This window comes from Oreochromis niloticus, linkage group LG11 (assembly GCF_001858045.2).
Source record: "Oreochromis niloticus isolate F11D_XX linkage group LG11, O_niloticus_UMD_NMBU, whole genome shotgun sequence".
NCBI classification, from domain to species: domain Eukaryota; kingdom Metazoa; phylum Chordata; class Actinopteri; order Cichliformes; family Cichlidae; genus Oreochromis; species Oreochromis niloticus.
Genome location: NC_031976.2, coordinates 39,134,133 through 39,147,934, shown reverse-complemented (window position 1 = coordinate 39,147,934; position 13,802 = coordinate 39,134,133). Strand labels below are relative to the sequence as shown.

The following is a 13,802-nucleotide window of genomic DNA, read 5'->3' as shown; positions in this document are numbered from 1 at the left end:
GTCGTTTTACAGAAGAACAGACAAAATTGACTAACTTTTGTCAATATCAAATAAACTGAGAACTAAAAGGAAATTCTCAATCTCTCCTTGTTGTATAGCTTAGCTTTTCAAACAGTTTTAACAGTTACTTTAGTCTGACAAAAGCCGAATGACGAATCAGCGCTTTCAGTCAGAGACTGAGCATGCACCGCTTTATTGTATTTCCAGACTTGCTTTCGGCACAATTTACAGTGCGCGCTACTCTGTTTTTTGTCAGACTTGAAATAGCCGAAATACCTTCACACTACGGAACTTCTGTGGCCCTTCCGTTCGACAAGCTCTCCGGCATTGGAACCATCATCGGTTTTTTCTTCGGTAACCTTCGCTCACGCTCTCGGTTGATTTTTCTCTAGTCGGCAAACTCATTTCCTTCATTACCCGGGCTGCACGGCTGCAAAAACAGATACACATGTGCGCCTTGGCGCTTGTGCTGTACGTAACAAGTCACGTGACGTGACGCTGCGGCTGTGATTGGTTCGGCTCTGCGCTACTTAATTTGGATTGGCTGTTCTTTTTTTCTTTTTTTCTTTTCTTTTTTTTTTTTTAGAGGACAAGAGAGATGAGGTCTATCGCAATAGTTTAATTTTTCTATCGAGAAAAAGTTATTTCGCAATACATATCGTTATCGTTTTATCGCCCAGCTCTACTCACAGGTATTACTTGCAAACTCACAATGACTCGAACGATGTTTAATATAACTGTCAGGAACAAGCACACTGCTTATATAACAGAGAGAAAAAGAAAAGCACAAAGGTACGGCATACATTTCTATTTCCTCTTCAGTTAAAATTAAGGCAACACCACCTGTTTTGTTTTTTCTCTCTGAGATGAACCCAGAGCTAAACGAGGAAAAAACGGTCACATGTGACAAAACCCTGCAGTGAGACTCGTGTCATTGCTGCGTCTGACAAGAGGTTGTGTGACTGGTTTAGTTTGCCTGTTTATTACAAGAATATTTACACTATATTTAAATAAAGATGGGACAAAATCAGCAGCTATTAACTTGTGCATATGAGAAAACTACAGTAACGAGGGTCAACACATTTTATCATAAAAGTGCTGTTTACAATCCTCCAAATAATGCAGTTCAGTCCTGACTCACACTTAGCTGACTGCTGGCGGGGGCACCTGCACCAAAACATGGCATCTACTCTATAGCTGGACAAGTTAAAATTACAGCCACATTTCCATCCACTTATCCGGGGGCAGCAGCCTAAGCAGAGAAGCCCAGACCTCCCTCTCCTCAGGCTTGTCTGGGAAACGCCAAGGCAGGGACATGCTTGGAACACCTTGCCTTGGCGGCATCCTTGTCAGATGTCCGAACCACCTCAACTGGCTCCACCTCACAAGTCAAAAAACTTTCACGACCTATAATGTTTTCTCAATCAGGGCTGAATTTTAGGGACTTAGTCTTAGACTGTATTACCTTCAGAGTCTACACTGAGCCCTGGTAGGACCAAAAATCATGGATGTTTTATATTATTTAAACAAGAGATTTGAGCTTCAACATTTAAGGGTTACTTAAAGTCCGAAGCGCTGTCTTAAACCTTTATCATGGATCCGATGAATTAGTAAACATCTATTTAAGACTAAATAGAGGAAAGCCTAATCCAACTCTGGATAGACGCTGAAGATGTGGAATGAGCACTCACCTATTAAAGGGGACGTCTTGGGACAGTAGGGCATATCATCTCGATGGCCGTGAGCTTTGGGCAGGTGGGAGAGGTTTGCGTACACGTCCCCTCCACTGATAGTGGGTGTGGTGTGGTTGCGGCCTGATAAAGCGCCGCCGTCCGGCTTGCGGAAGATGCGTATGAAGTAAGTGACCCTCTTCTGGTATCCCTCTCGGGACAGCAGCGCCATCACCACCAGCTGGATGCCCAGGAACATGATAAGGTAGCGCCATTTGGACTGAATACTGAACATGGTGACGGCTCGGATGGGTCCAGTGGAGATACTTGGCGCTCACAGGAGTTGCTGCTCAGACGTAGCAGGTGATGATTGTCAGGTTTAGTGGGAGGTGGCGTTGAGCCTTTTACTTCCCATATAATCCAGAAAATGGCAGCACACGACAAATGTCAAGTCAGTGATAATCTGTGAAAAATTTAACTTCAGTATGTCCGAAGACAATGCAAAGTCACAGGTAAAGGCACTTTTGGTAGGCTGTAATCACAAAGACCACCAAACAGAACAAAAAGAGAAAAATATTCCACACGAAGACACAAAAAAAAGAAAAGAAAAAAAATCTGGTCCACTTTGTCTTCACTGCATTCCCCGCTGCTGCTCAGCAGGTGGCAAGTATCTCCAGAGTTGACTGTTGGTCCACTTTGTGTTTGGTTTGGGGAGATAGTGCCAGCCCCACATTATGGAGTTTCACACCGACTGAGCACCATCCGCTGCCCTGTGAAGTCCACTCCCCTCCAGCCAAACAATCTGCAGCGTCTCCTTCTCTCACTCGCTCTCCAGCTCCCTTCCTGCCTTTGTGAGCTTTATGCTGCCTTCTGTTCTCCGTCCTGCGCTCTCCTGGGGGAGGCCTCCACAACAACAACAGCCGCCATGACAAAGGGGAGCATATGCGGCCGTATAGGCGCTATACTTCACAGAGGATTACACGGCTTCCAGCCGCTCACCGCCTGACTGGCTGGAGAGACGGTGGGAGTGGACCGTGACTTGCGTGGGAGGAGTGGTCAGAAGGGTCCTGCATGAGTGAGTGGGTGGGTGTTTGTTAGGGGGATGCTTTCAGTACAGAGTGAGTCCGAGAGAAAAAGAAATGGGGGGAGGAGGATGAGGAGAAAGAGGTCGAGCTTTGACTCCCAATGCTATTGTTCCATGATGATGCAGTCCACCTTAAGCCGCTCACTGGTCACACTGGATCGACGGGAACTGGATCAGTCACTCCAGCATGGCTCTGGAAGACAGGAGAGGAAACAGGGCGGGTGTTAAACCTGCCTGACATCCTTTGGCTGAAACTGTTGAAATCAGCAATTTCAGCACACAAACAATGAGTTATTGTGTACAGTACAGGCAAACAAGTGGATTGTGTTTGTTTACAGAGACCAAACAGCACAGTTGGAAAGCCTGCACTAATCAGACTCAGTGGGAGATCCCCAGAGAGAGGCCTGCTGCCCACGGTGGGCGGCAGACGGGAAGCCACGCATCACAGCGTTGAGGAAGTTTCCAAAATCTGCAGCTAGAGCAGTCCATCGTCCTGCTCCTGATAAAAGGACCCAGTGATGATGTCCTTACTGACCTGAGCTCTGCTGCAGCGATACCCAGCACATCCTCAGTTACAAATCAATTAGCGCTCGTTAAAGCAGCCGTACTCAGAGCACTAATCCTAATCCCAATCCCACTGAATGCTACGCGGCTGGTGGAAACACGGACAGAGAACCTGCACCTGCATCCAACACCGCAGCCCAAAATCAAACTGATATTTTTAGCCTGAACATGAATTTGGATCTTTACATGAAAAACTCCGCTGAGAATTAGCTGACTTTTTAATATTTTAGTGTAATAAATTAAACCTTGCCAACTTTTACCTGTCACTTTTTAAGTTGCTTCTTTTTCCAGCATGTTGAGTCCTCATAAAGTCTTTAAAAATATCCCCAAATTTTACATCCACTCCTAGTACCACAATCTGGTTTTTGGTCACCTCGGTATTTTCTAAAAACTTCAAAGTTCACCTTAGAGGTAGCTTGGGTGGTCACATGATCATGTGTGGCAGGTAAACGAGTCCCTGGCCTGTAAAGGCCTGCTCTGGTGTAGGACGGCTGTTTGATTTTACTCACGTTACTCAACCTTAGACAGAAAATATTCACATCACACAACTTAAGGTCTTGAAGAGGTTTTTCCAAAAGCGCTCCATCAAAGTCTGAGGCCTCCATAAATTTTTGCATGCTTTTATTAAATACACTTAAATCAGCTGATTCTAACGGAGTGAGGTGGAAACTTTTTTTCAGCTTTGGTCAGTTTTATATGAAATGTTTAGTCTGTGCTCAAAGACGTCTTGTCAAAAAAAGAACTTCCTTACTTCACCTACAGCATTGAGTTTTAATGAGCATTCCTTCCTGGTAAAACACATGGGGAATACTTCAGCTGTGACTGCGGTTTACCCCATTTTAACTGAAAAGTAATCAGTTTTTGGATATTGTTTAATCTGTATTTTTGTTTATTGTCATTTTTGGAAATGCCAGCATGTCTATTCTTCTGCTTTTTAAATTTTTTTAATTTTAAAAAATATAAAGGAGGACATGTGGTCTGTATTTACAGAGAAAGATCAATAAGATCTCAAAAATATCTGAAAACACAAGAGTCAAACTATACAGAACTATAGAAACTGTATAAATTACAGACCCGTGGCAGCAGTGCTAGATGCAGAAATTATTCTGAGGTGTTCACTGGCACATGAATTCTTGGTACTGCATCACCAAGAAGATTGTATGATAAGATCTTCAGCACTTAGAGCATGAAGTACCCACAGGAAAACGTCACATTATGAACATTTGTTCCTGGTCAGACTCCACAACAGGGGTGGGGAACTCCAGGCCTCGAGGGCCGGTGTCCTGCAGGTTTTAGACATCACCCTTCATCAACACACCTGAATCAAATCATTAGTTCATTACCAGGCCTCTGCAGAACTTCAAGACATGTTGAGGAGGTCCTTTAGCCATTTAAATCAGCTGTCTAACATCTAAACCTGCAGGACACTGGCCCTCGAGGCCTGGAGTTCCCCACCCCTGCTCTACAACAACAGGAGATAAGAACAGCTTGCTGAATCAGATAATCTGAAGAGGACAAAAGAAGGAGCTGGCAAAAAAGACACTGATCTGATCAAAGATATGCTGAGAAAAATGACCCCTTTTTGTTATGTTGCTTTATACTATCAAAGTGTTAGCCTTGATCATTTCGACAACAAAGCTAATGCCTTCTGGAGCATTCAACACCGAGTGCCTCAGGAACTCTGTGCAAACTTTAAAACGACAGACAGGAAATGAAGAAATACAAAAGCAACATTGCATAATACACTTTGATCCACTTGCAGAAATGTACTGATGATATCTGACTCCTGCAGATCTGCACAGTCGTTCTTTAACAGCTGACTGTGGGGATTTTCAAGTGAAGGATATTAAAAGGGTTTCCTATTTTCCCCTTTGAGGGAACATGCGGATCAAACGGAAGAGGAAATCCTCTGCATAAGACTTTCATCAGAGCTGGGAGCAGATGGCAGGATTGGCCCCTGACACGTCGCCCGGCACCTATAACCTCTTGATATGGTTTATGACATATGTCATAAAGACTGTGGCTAATCCCACAGAACGGAAATTCATCTCAGCCACTCTGAGCAGATAAATAAATAACATAATCTGTTTTGAAGTAATCGCTGACGCTTTCTAAAACGTTCACATTCACTGGATTATGAGTCTGAAGCCACCCAATGACATCGGAGGTCTGCTCTTCAACCACGTGACTGGCCAGAGGGATAAAGGTCTGCACATCTCGAAATTTACTCAAGTGGACTGAGTGCAGCCTTAATGGGCCAAAGAAGCTCTGAATAAACTTTTACTGCTACTACCTGCCGCCAGCTGAGTTGTTTGGCCAATGAAGTTGTTTCCACTAATAATATTTTCATGTTCACGTGTGAAGCAAACAAGCTGAATAATTGTCGACCTGCTTTTATTATAAATCAAGCACATCGTGTACCTGGAAAAACAAAACACACACCTTTCTCTTTAAAGGGTGTTTGATAGACTTCGTAGCACACGGTGAAAATGTAACATTATTAGACTCCTGTGTTTGCCAAGCATCACTAACACTCAATTTCTGGAAATCAGGCCTTGAAAAATAATCCAAAATACTCAATTTTCTATTATTTACCACAAATGATACACTCTATAGGTGGACGGGAGGGAGACATCAACATATTATCCAACACTAACCAACAACACACACATAGCAATGCTTGATTTTTGTTTTTAAGCAAAGGACATAAGATGGTTATTAATGTTAATATTGTGTGCCAACTTGATCTACTAGATGACTGCGGAAGATCCCTGGAGAATGAATTCATGCGCTCCGTGACGCTGCTGTCTATTCTCACATGTTCTTTATAAAGAGCAGAAATGATAAAGATACTTTAGCGCTCGAGGCTCGTGCTGTACCTGAGCTGGTTTACACAAAGGGAGAACCTGGCAGCGAGCGCCTCTTTTAAATAAAGCTGAGGCACCAACTTACACGCATACAAAAGAGGCCCAGAGCTGGATGGATCTTTCTGTGCTGGCTGAGGATGAAGAGTGAACTAAATACAGGGAGGAAGAGCAGCAGTCTGGTGACGTTCTGTGCTTTTGACTTCATCGTCTCTCCTGCAGGGATGGCCTTCCTCTCTGCATTTAGAGCCACAGCAAAGAGAGCCTTTTCTGCTCTTGTTCCCAGCATCACTGTATTCTTATTTTTCACCTAGTATGCAAACACTTTCCTATATTAGCACTAGAGCTGGGCGATAGAACGATAACGATACGTATTGCAAAATAACTTTTTCTCGATAGAAAAATGAAACTATTGCGATAGACCTCATCTCTCTCTCTTCCTGTCTTAAAAAAAAGAAAAGAAAGCACAGCCAATCCAAATTAAGTAGCGCAGAGCCGAACCAATCACAGCCGCAGCGTCACGTCACGTGACTTGTTACGTACAGCACAAGTGCCAAGCCGCACGTGTGTATTTGTTTGGGAAGCAGCCAGCCGCCGTGCCGGCCGGGTAATGGAGAAAATGAGTTTGCCCACTAGAGAAAAATCAACCGAGCGCTTGGGTGACCAGGTTACCGAAGAGAACACAGATGACGGTTCCAATGCCGGAGAGATTGTTGAAAGGAAGGGCCAGAGAAGTTCCGTAGACTGAAAGCGCTAATTCGTCATCGAAAACAACCAGGAGAATCCCTGCGAAGCAGCAACAGTCAACTGAGTCGGCTTTCTCCAGCCTCTTACCATATGACAAAAAAGCTAAGAGACATAACGAATGCCATAGCCTACCGTCTTGCTAAAGACATGCTACCAATAAACACGGTCGAAAATGAAGGATTCAAGCAGCTAATTGAGGTAATAGCTAAGCTATACAACAAGGAGAGATTGAGAATTTCCTTTTAGTTCTCAGTTTATTTGATATTGACAAAAGTTAGTCAATTTTGTCTGTTCTTCTGTAAAACAAACTAAGATTTATTTTTAGAATTAATGTTTTGTTTCTAAGTGGAATTGACAATTTAGTCTGTTTTGTTTGTTCTATTTTGAAACTTAAACGCTTTAGCTGCTGCCTTTTGTGTAGTTTGCAATATTTGCCTTTATTTATCTGAAACTGAAGTCTCATGTTCTTTAAGTACATCTGCCCTGTTGAACTTATTATGGGAAATAAATATTTAAATCAAAACAAGCTGCTGATTATTTCACATTTTACTTGTGAGCAACGGCACATTTAAATCTTACAAATATAGTTATTTGGCTTATATCGTGATATATATCGTTATCGCCTGAAATGAAAAAAACATATCGTGATATGAAAAAATCTTGTATCGCCCAGCTCTACTTAGCACATGTCAAACATATGTGGTACCCACTCGCTGTTTAGTTCAACTCAACCCGAGCCGGCTGAAGAGACTTGCCGATCAAGAAAATATGTTGAATGGAACGATTCTTCTATAGCTTTTCTACTCTTCTAGAGAACTCAAAGCACTTTATACAAGATGCCTCATTCACACCCATGTTTAAGTGCTTTCTATCTAGCAATCACATGCATTAGAGAGCAACCTGTGGTTAGTATGTTGCTCGAGGATATTTACATTCGAATACTGGAGCAGCCACGGATCAAACCTTCCAATCAACAGACGACCTGCTCTTCTGAGCTACAGTCGACCTTTAACAAGCTGAAGCAGTTAAAAGATCATCAACACTGTACTTGCTTTAGCTTGCAAGTGGTCAAAGTGTCAGCTGCCTGTTGGCCAACATGCTGCTACCCATCTGCCACCGCAGGCATCTCACTGGAGCCTTACACTGTAATATTTCTGTGTATGTTCAAGCCACAGGCCAGGTCATGGTAGACTTAAGCAGTTAAAGACAACAGGACTTCTTTTGGGTTCCTGAAGACATTTCTCCTCTGATCAACAAGACTTCTTCACTTCTAAAATATGATAGGAGCCCCAAGTATTTACCCCTCGTCAGTCCTCCCTTTAGAGAAGGTCCTAAGAGTCGCTGACCCTCCCTGAAATCACGGGACTCATTAAGGATCACACGAGTCAGTACTGTCACAGGGGCAACGGTGAGGGTGTGAGGCACTGCCCCACACCACCATCATGTGAATTATTAAAGTCAGCAGGGGTTGAATAGCCTGGGACGGGATCCCGGCTTTTGGAAGTGAAGACGCCTCTCTGACGAGAGGCTGAACATCTACACACATTACACACGCAGCAACACAGTTTCCTTCACTTCAGGCTCTTCAGACTTGGTTGTAACCTGACGTGTACCTTCCTAGAAACATAGCTAGGAGTCACGCTGAAGTTCTGCAATGACTAATTGGTTTCTGTAGCATTGTTTCCTGTTCCTGGTCACTCCTCCTTTTGTTGCCTTGCTGAATCAGCTGCTTGTTAGTGTTTTGGCAGCAAACCTACAGAGCGACTCGGGGCCACCAGCATAAGTAAAAATTCTGGTCACACGTGTGGGTTATGTCACTGGCTTCAACTGTATAAATAAATTTTACCAGATAACACCAAGTCCTTCACTATTTTCATCATTTGAATTATATCTAAAGTTCAGGTAAGTCCTCTGTAAAAACTACGCTTCAGTATGAGGTTAAATTAACCATGGAGGAAGACTCATCAGTTTCATGACCATTTCCCCTTTAGCGCTGAGGAAGAGTCTATTCTGTACAACGTCACCATTTTATTTATGAGTGTACATTTGTTTTAAGAAGACATGTTTAGATTTTGGTCTTTCTTCTTGTACTGGTTTGCCATTGTTAACATATTCTGGTTTTCCCTGTAGGATGATAAGCTAGTGGGATGGGGAAATTTCTGAGTGCTGCTAATAGCTGCATAATGATTTCCTAATCCATTAAAGCACTGCCGTCATTTATAAGACTCATGTTACATTTGTTATGTCACTATGATTTCATGTAGGCATGTCTGTATGTTTACTCGTGCGCTGACAAATTGGCCACATTTTCAGGTCCAAATGCTCGTCCAGTCTGAGGCACCACTGAGTTAAACACTGTCCAAATTCTTTCAGCTCCCCCAAGATAAATGGCTGACGTGGTTAAAAGGAGCAGAGATGTTATCGACCACTTTTACCGTCAGCTGAAATACGACTGTTTATGTTTACTTAATTACACCACGTCAAATCATTAACAGATTCCACCCTCTACAACATCGCTCCAGGTTCAAATACATCTTCTCTGATTTTAGTTATATAATCAAGTAAAGAAAGTTCACCAACAGCTCCATGTGGTGCAGGCGTGTTTGCACACATGAATGAATGAAGAGGAGCCAAGAGGGTTCTGAACACGAGTGCTGACATGAAGAGCAGATGAGAAAATAAAAAAGGACGAGAGGGGGAGAGAGGAGAGCGGAGATATATTTAGATCACGTAGCTTACAGTCAGCAATGTCGTTCAATTCCTAAAGGCACAGCACAGAAGTGAAGAACAGCAGGCACAGAGGGAGGTAAAGAGAACAGCCATGGTGGCGGTAACCAGAGAGGAGGCTGAACACCTCAAACACACCTTCCTGTCTTAACTGGGCGAAAACTGATCACAAATTTTCAATGGAAATTAGATGTGGTTTAGTTTACATGTCGTGGTTATCTGAGCAGGAAATTCTGGCTGCGTTGAGGCCTGGCCCCGTGTCGTTAAAACTGATTGCAACTGCCTTCGAGGCAAAAGTTTATTTCTTACTTATTCTTTACTTCAGTTATTCCCAAACTCCTCAGAGGCAGCGTGTATGCACAATTACATTTAACAAAGTGGCCCAGATAGCTGCAAAAAACGGATGGATGGACAAAGCTATGCAAATTTATAGCTTTATACTCTGACTATTCTCAGAGTTACAGGTATTGTAAATACACACAGATGGGTCAGACCTTTTTAATATTTGCATGTTTGAGCTCTCGTAACTCCTTAAAAACCGGAGACTTCTCCTTATCTGGAGCACAATCACGAGCTTCCAAAGTTCAGTCTGTGAGCAGAGATCTGGTACAAAGTCTGAAATGAAAGTGGTGAAGTATTTCCCCCAGAGATGACTCTTTGGCCACGGTGCTTTTCCACTTTGAGCTACACCTGAAACCCCCCCGCTGAAAGAAATACGCACAGAAATGGAAACGCCACAGTGAACACAGTTTCCCTTCACTCAGGAATTAACAACTAAGATACATTTTCATTTTCTCGTTCTTTCAGAGTGAGGTTTTAGGAATTCGAGCCTCAAATGTAGACCGCAGAATTCAATTCTTTATAGGCGGCCGTGTGAGACCACTGACTGGGCTCCTATACTGGAACAACATTTAGAGAAACAGCTGGAGCGATGGCTCTGCTCCACAGCTGCAGCTCATCAATTTCATTCAATATTTGATTCTGTTTAGGCAAGAAAAACTACTTCGTTCAGTTTGGCAACAAAAGCTTTGGGGTTAGATTCTCACGTTAGTGCCAGCAAAGACAAGCACCGAGTCAGGCAAACAAACAGACATCAAGTTTGTTTGAGAAAGCGCCTCACGGTGTTGCTCACACCCAAACAGCTTCGACCTGTACAAATACAGGCTGAGCGACAGGAGTACTTAACAGTGTTAGTGACAATACCATGGAGAGGTGTAGTCAGATGTGGTTTCACAACCGCTGTATTTTTCCCCAATGCTGTCACCAAAACAATAGAAAGACATCACACACGCATCATTCCTAAAAGCTCTACACACTTAAACTCTGCATATTCAGGCAGGCCTTTCCTCTCAAGTACCAACCAAGCAGGACCAGGCGATGAAATAATGTGCAAACATGCCCTGAGAAAAGAGGCATCTGCATAGCAGCGCGTGCCAGGGACCCTGTCATGGCAACGCCTCCTGAGCCCAGACCATTCATCACAGTGCAGCTGGTACACGTCGCCATGGCTGTTCCCGAGTCCGACTCCACCGGGACATGAGAAGGAGAGGAGAGTGGAAAAAAGCCCATCATTCTCCTGCTTTTCCCACCTCCTCTCCTCTCTTTCTGCCTCTGGTGGCTCAAGCTGTTTCCATAGTGCGGCGTTCTTCACCAAATCATTAGGGAAAGTCACTTATCTAATGACAATCAAAGCAACCTGCACCAGTTTGTAGGTGGGAACCATGGAGATAAGGAAATCTCCTCAGGGATAGATAACCCACAACAAAGAGGCCTCCCAGAAGCAACAACATAACAACACAGCAGCTTTTTCAACATTCAGGATTCAAGGTAATAAAAGTTCATGTTTAAATGTTTTAATGTTAAAATTTAACACCTAAAAAATAAGAGTTCAAATCAAGTAATACTGAAATGATTCATTATGTTTTATCATTTATAAATAAGCTCCTCGCATATTCCATTAGCCCAACTATGCAGGACTCTGCACGACACAATAATTGATGCTTCTCATCACGGCACACGGTAAAGTTGAGGATTAAGGATTTTTCAAGTGCTTTTAATTGGGGGAAATTGCCTTAAAAAAGGATCTTGCTGGGCATTGGTTACATTTCCATGCATGCAATTAATTTTTAGAAGAAGTGCAACATCAACATACAAACAGTGTTTCTGTGCATTTAGGTCATCGATGCTATGAGTCCACCAATTAACCTGCAGCTTTAACACAATAAATATGGAAACAAAAACGTGTGTCAAAGGCCTTTTTACACTAACAACAAAAGGCATGCTGTAATGATAACTAGCTCCATGAAGGCAGATGATGTTGAAGCAGCTCAGTTGTGTTAAAACAGCAACATCTGGAATGCTTGTCTGAGATGCTAGCAACAACGCGGTCTGAGCACAAGGCTTCATGCAGGCCAAAAAAGAAGCACCACAGAGGGTGCTATTTACAAGAAAAAGGAAGAAACAGTGTGAAAAGTGAACAGAAATGTTGTCTTAAAGTCTGGTCAAGTGTCTCCTCTGCAGAAAGAGCTTATACAGGAAGCAGTGAAGCATCTGAAAGTTCATATTAAGCTTACCACTGAGTCTCAGCCTTCCTAAACAAATCTGAGCCAAGGTTATCTTGAAACAGAAAGGATAAGGCGACGTGAAGCGTGTTTTAAAGTCACACATAACAGCTCCAGCACCAACCACAGTAATCTGACTTTATAACAGCAGCAACAAAAAGAGATTAAATGAAACCTGGTGCAGCAGCTGGTAGGACTGATTGTAGCCCACGTTTAAGGTTTGGTAACAGAACCGAATAGTACAGATTACTTATTTTGGTTCTGTAATTTCATTTTATTTAAAGATCAGTGCTCAAAAACAAAAAAAACACAAACCAACAGATCTTTGCTCACAGCAGCCGACCACAGCCAGCTGAAAAACTATAGAAGTGAGACTCAAGTTAGAGAAGTGGCTTCGACCAAACAGTTTCCTGAAACACACAAACTGAATTATAATTAAATCTTCATGAAAACCTTTTAAAAAAATACTTGCCCTCATGATTTGTATCACTAAGCACTGTTTATCCTGCTTACCTCACACTTCAGTTCAGTTTCTAAAGATATCAATCTGGACTTTGAGCTCTTTAATACCTGTGACAGCAGGTTTACTCTGACACTGATAAGAGCAGGACGACTTCAGAGACAGACTGAAGCTCTGGTCCTCTCCCCGGTAGGACAAAGACGAGCTGCCCCTTCTTTGCTGCTCTCTCACCTCCAGTGTGGGCTGGGTTCAGAGGGGGAAGGGGGCCGCCATGCTGGGCCTTTTGTCCCGCTGTGGAGAGCACATATACGAGACATATGGGCAGGAAGACGGGCTGAGAAACCTGCGTTATAGCAGGGAGGTAGCGGAAAATGGCGAAATTAACGAGTTATGTCCGCACGTTAACTAAAGTGCTCAGTGAGTAGTTAGCTAATAATGAACCCAGTTTCCTGGTAAATGCAGCTGCCATCGCTAAACTTTTATCGGGGTCGGCTTTTTGCTTTTAGGATCAACACATGAGCTAAAACAGAAGAAAACCAGACTTCGGGGGGCTTTATAGCAGACATAAAGTTAGAGCTGGTATTCATCAGCATTAGCTTACGTAATGCTGCTAAGAGCTAATATACTGATTTAAACCCCGTGTTTGCCGTTATTCTTGGTTACACTCGGGCTCGCATCGACAGTTTTCCAGCAGGGGTCTGATTACTTTTAAGTGGAGCTAATAACAGTCCCGACTGCCTTTAAACTGAGCTCACTTTTTCTGGTTTTTAATCCTGTAAAAACATCCGAGAAAACGGCTCCCACCACAACTCCAAGCGGATCCTCGCCAGCTGTGAACGGCGAGCCGAGCCGCGCTAACCGCTGAGGGGAGGTTATTAGTTACTTACTTAGCTGGCTAGCTAACGGGCTAGCGTCCCCACACGGAGCTGTTTTGGCTCCTTCATAAAAACATTAAAAAAAAACAAACGTCTTTTTTCAGTCTTACCTGAAGGTGTTTTTATCCCACTGCAGGTGAAGCGACAGTGAACGGTCGGTGTCCCTCCAGCAGCCCGTTTCCTGCTCAGTATTTCCGATGTGCGCTGAAGTTGGAGCTGCTGTTTGGTCGCTGGCTCGGAGGCTGAATGA

The 13,802-nt window shown here is 43.3% G+C and overlaps 1 protein-coding gene across 5 annotated transcripts in view; it reads right to left on the bottom strand.

Annotated features, from left to right (window-relative positions):
* si:dkey-199f5.8 (beta-1,4-galactosyltransferase 3) overlaps positions 1 to 13,802 on the bottom strand; it is a 27,149-nt gene extending 13,347 nt beyond the window's left edge. Inside the window, exons 1-3 of one of the 5 annotated variants that reach the window (XM_025911521.1) lie at positions 13,663 to 13,799; positions 12,788 to 12,968; positions 1,692 to 2,947 (exon numbers count right to left, since the gene is read on the bottom strand). In XM_025911521.1, the coding sequence (XP_025767306.1) occupies positions 1,692 to 1,965 (274 nt within the window). In that variant the 5' untranslated portion in view covers positions 1,966 to 2,947; positions 12,788 to 12,968; positions 13,663 to 13,799. Of the gene's footprint in view, positions 1 to 1,691; positions 2,948 to 3,289; positions 3,346 to 4,392; positions 4,496 to 12,787; positions 12,969 to 13,662 lie in introns of those variants that run through there. The other 4 variants (XM_013275046.3, XM_013275044.3, XM_013275047.3 and 1 more) reach the window with 4 other exon arrangements.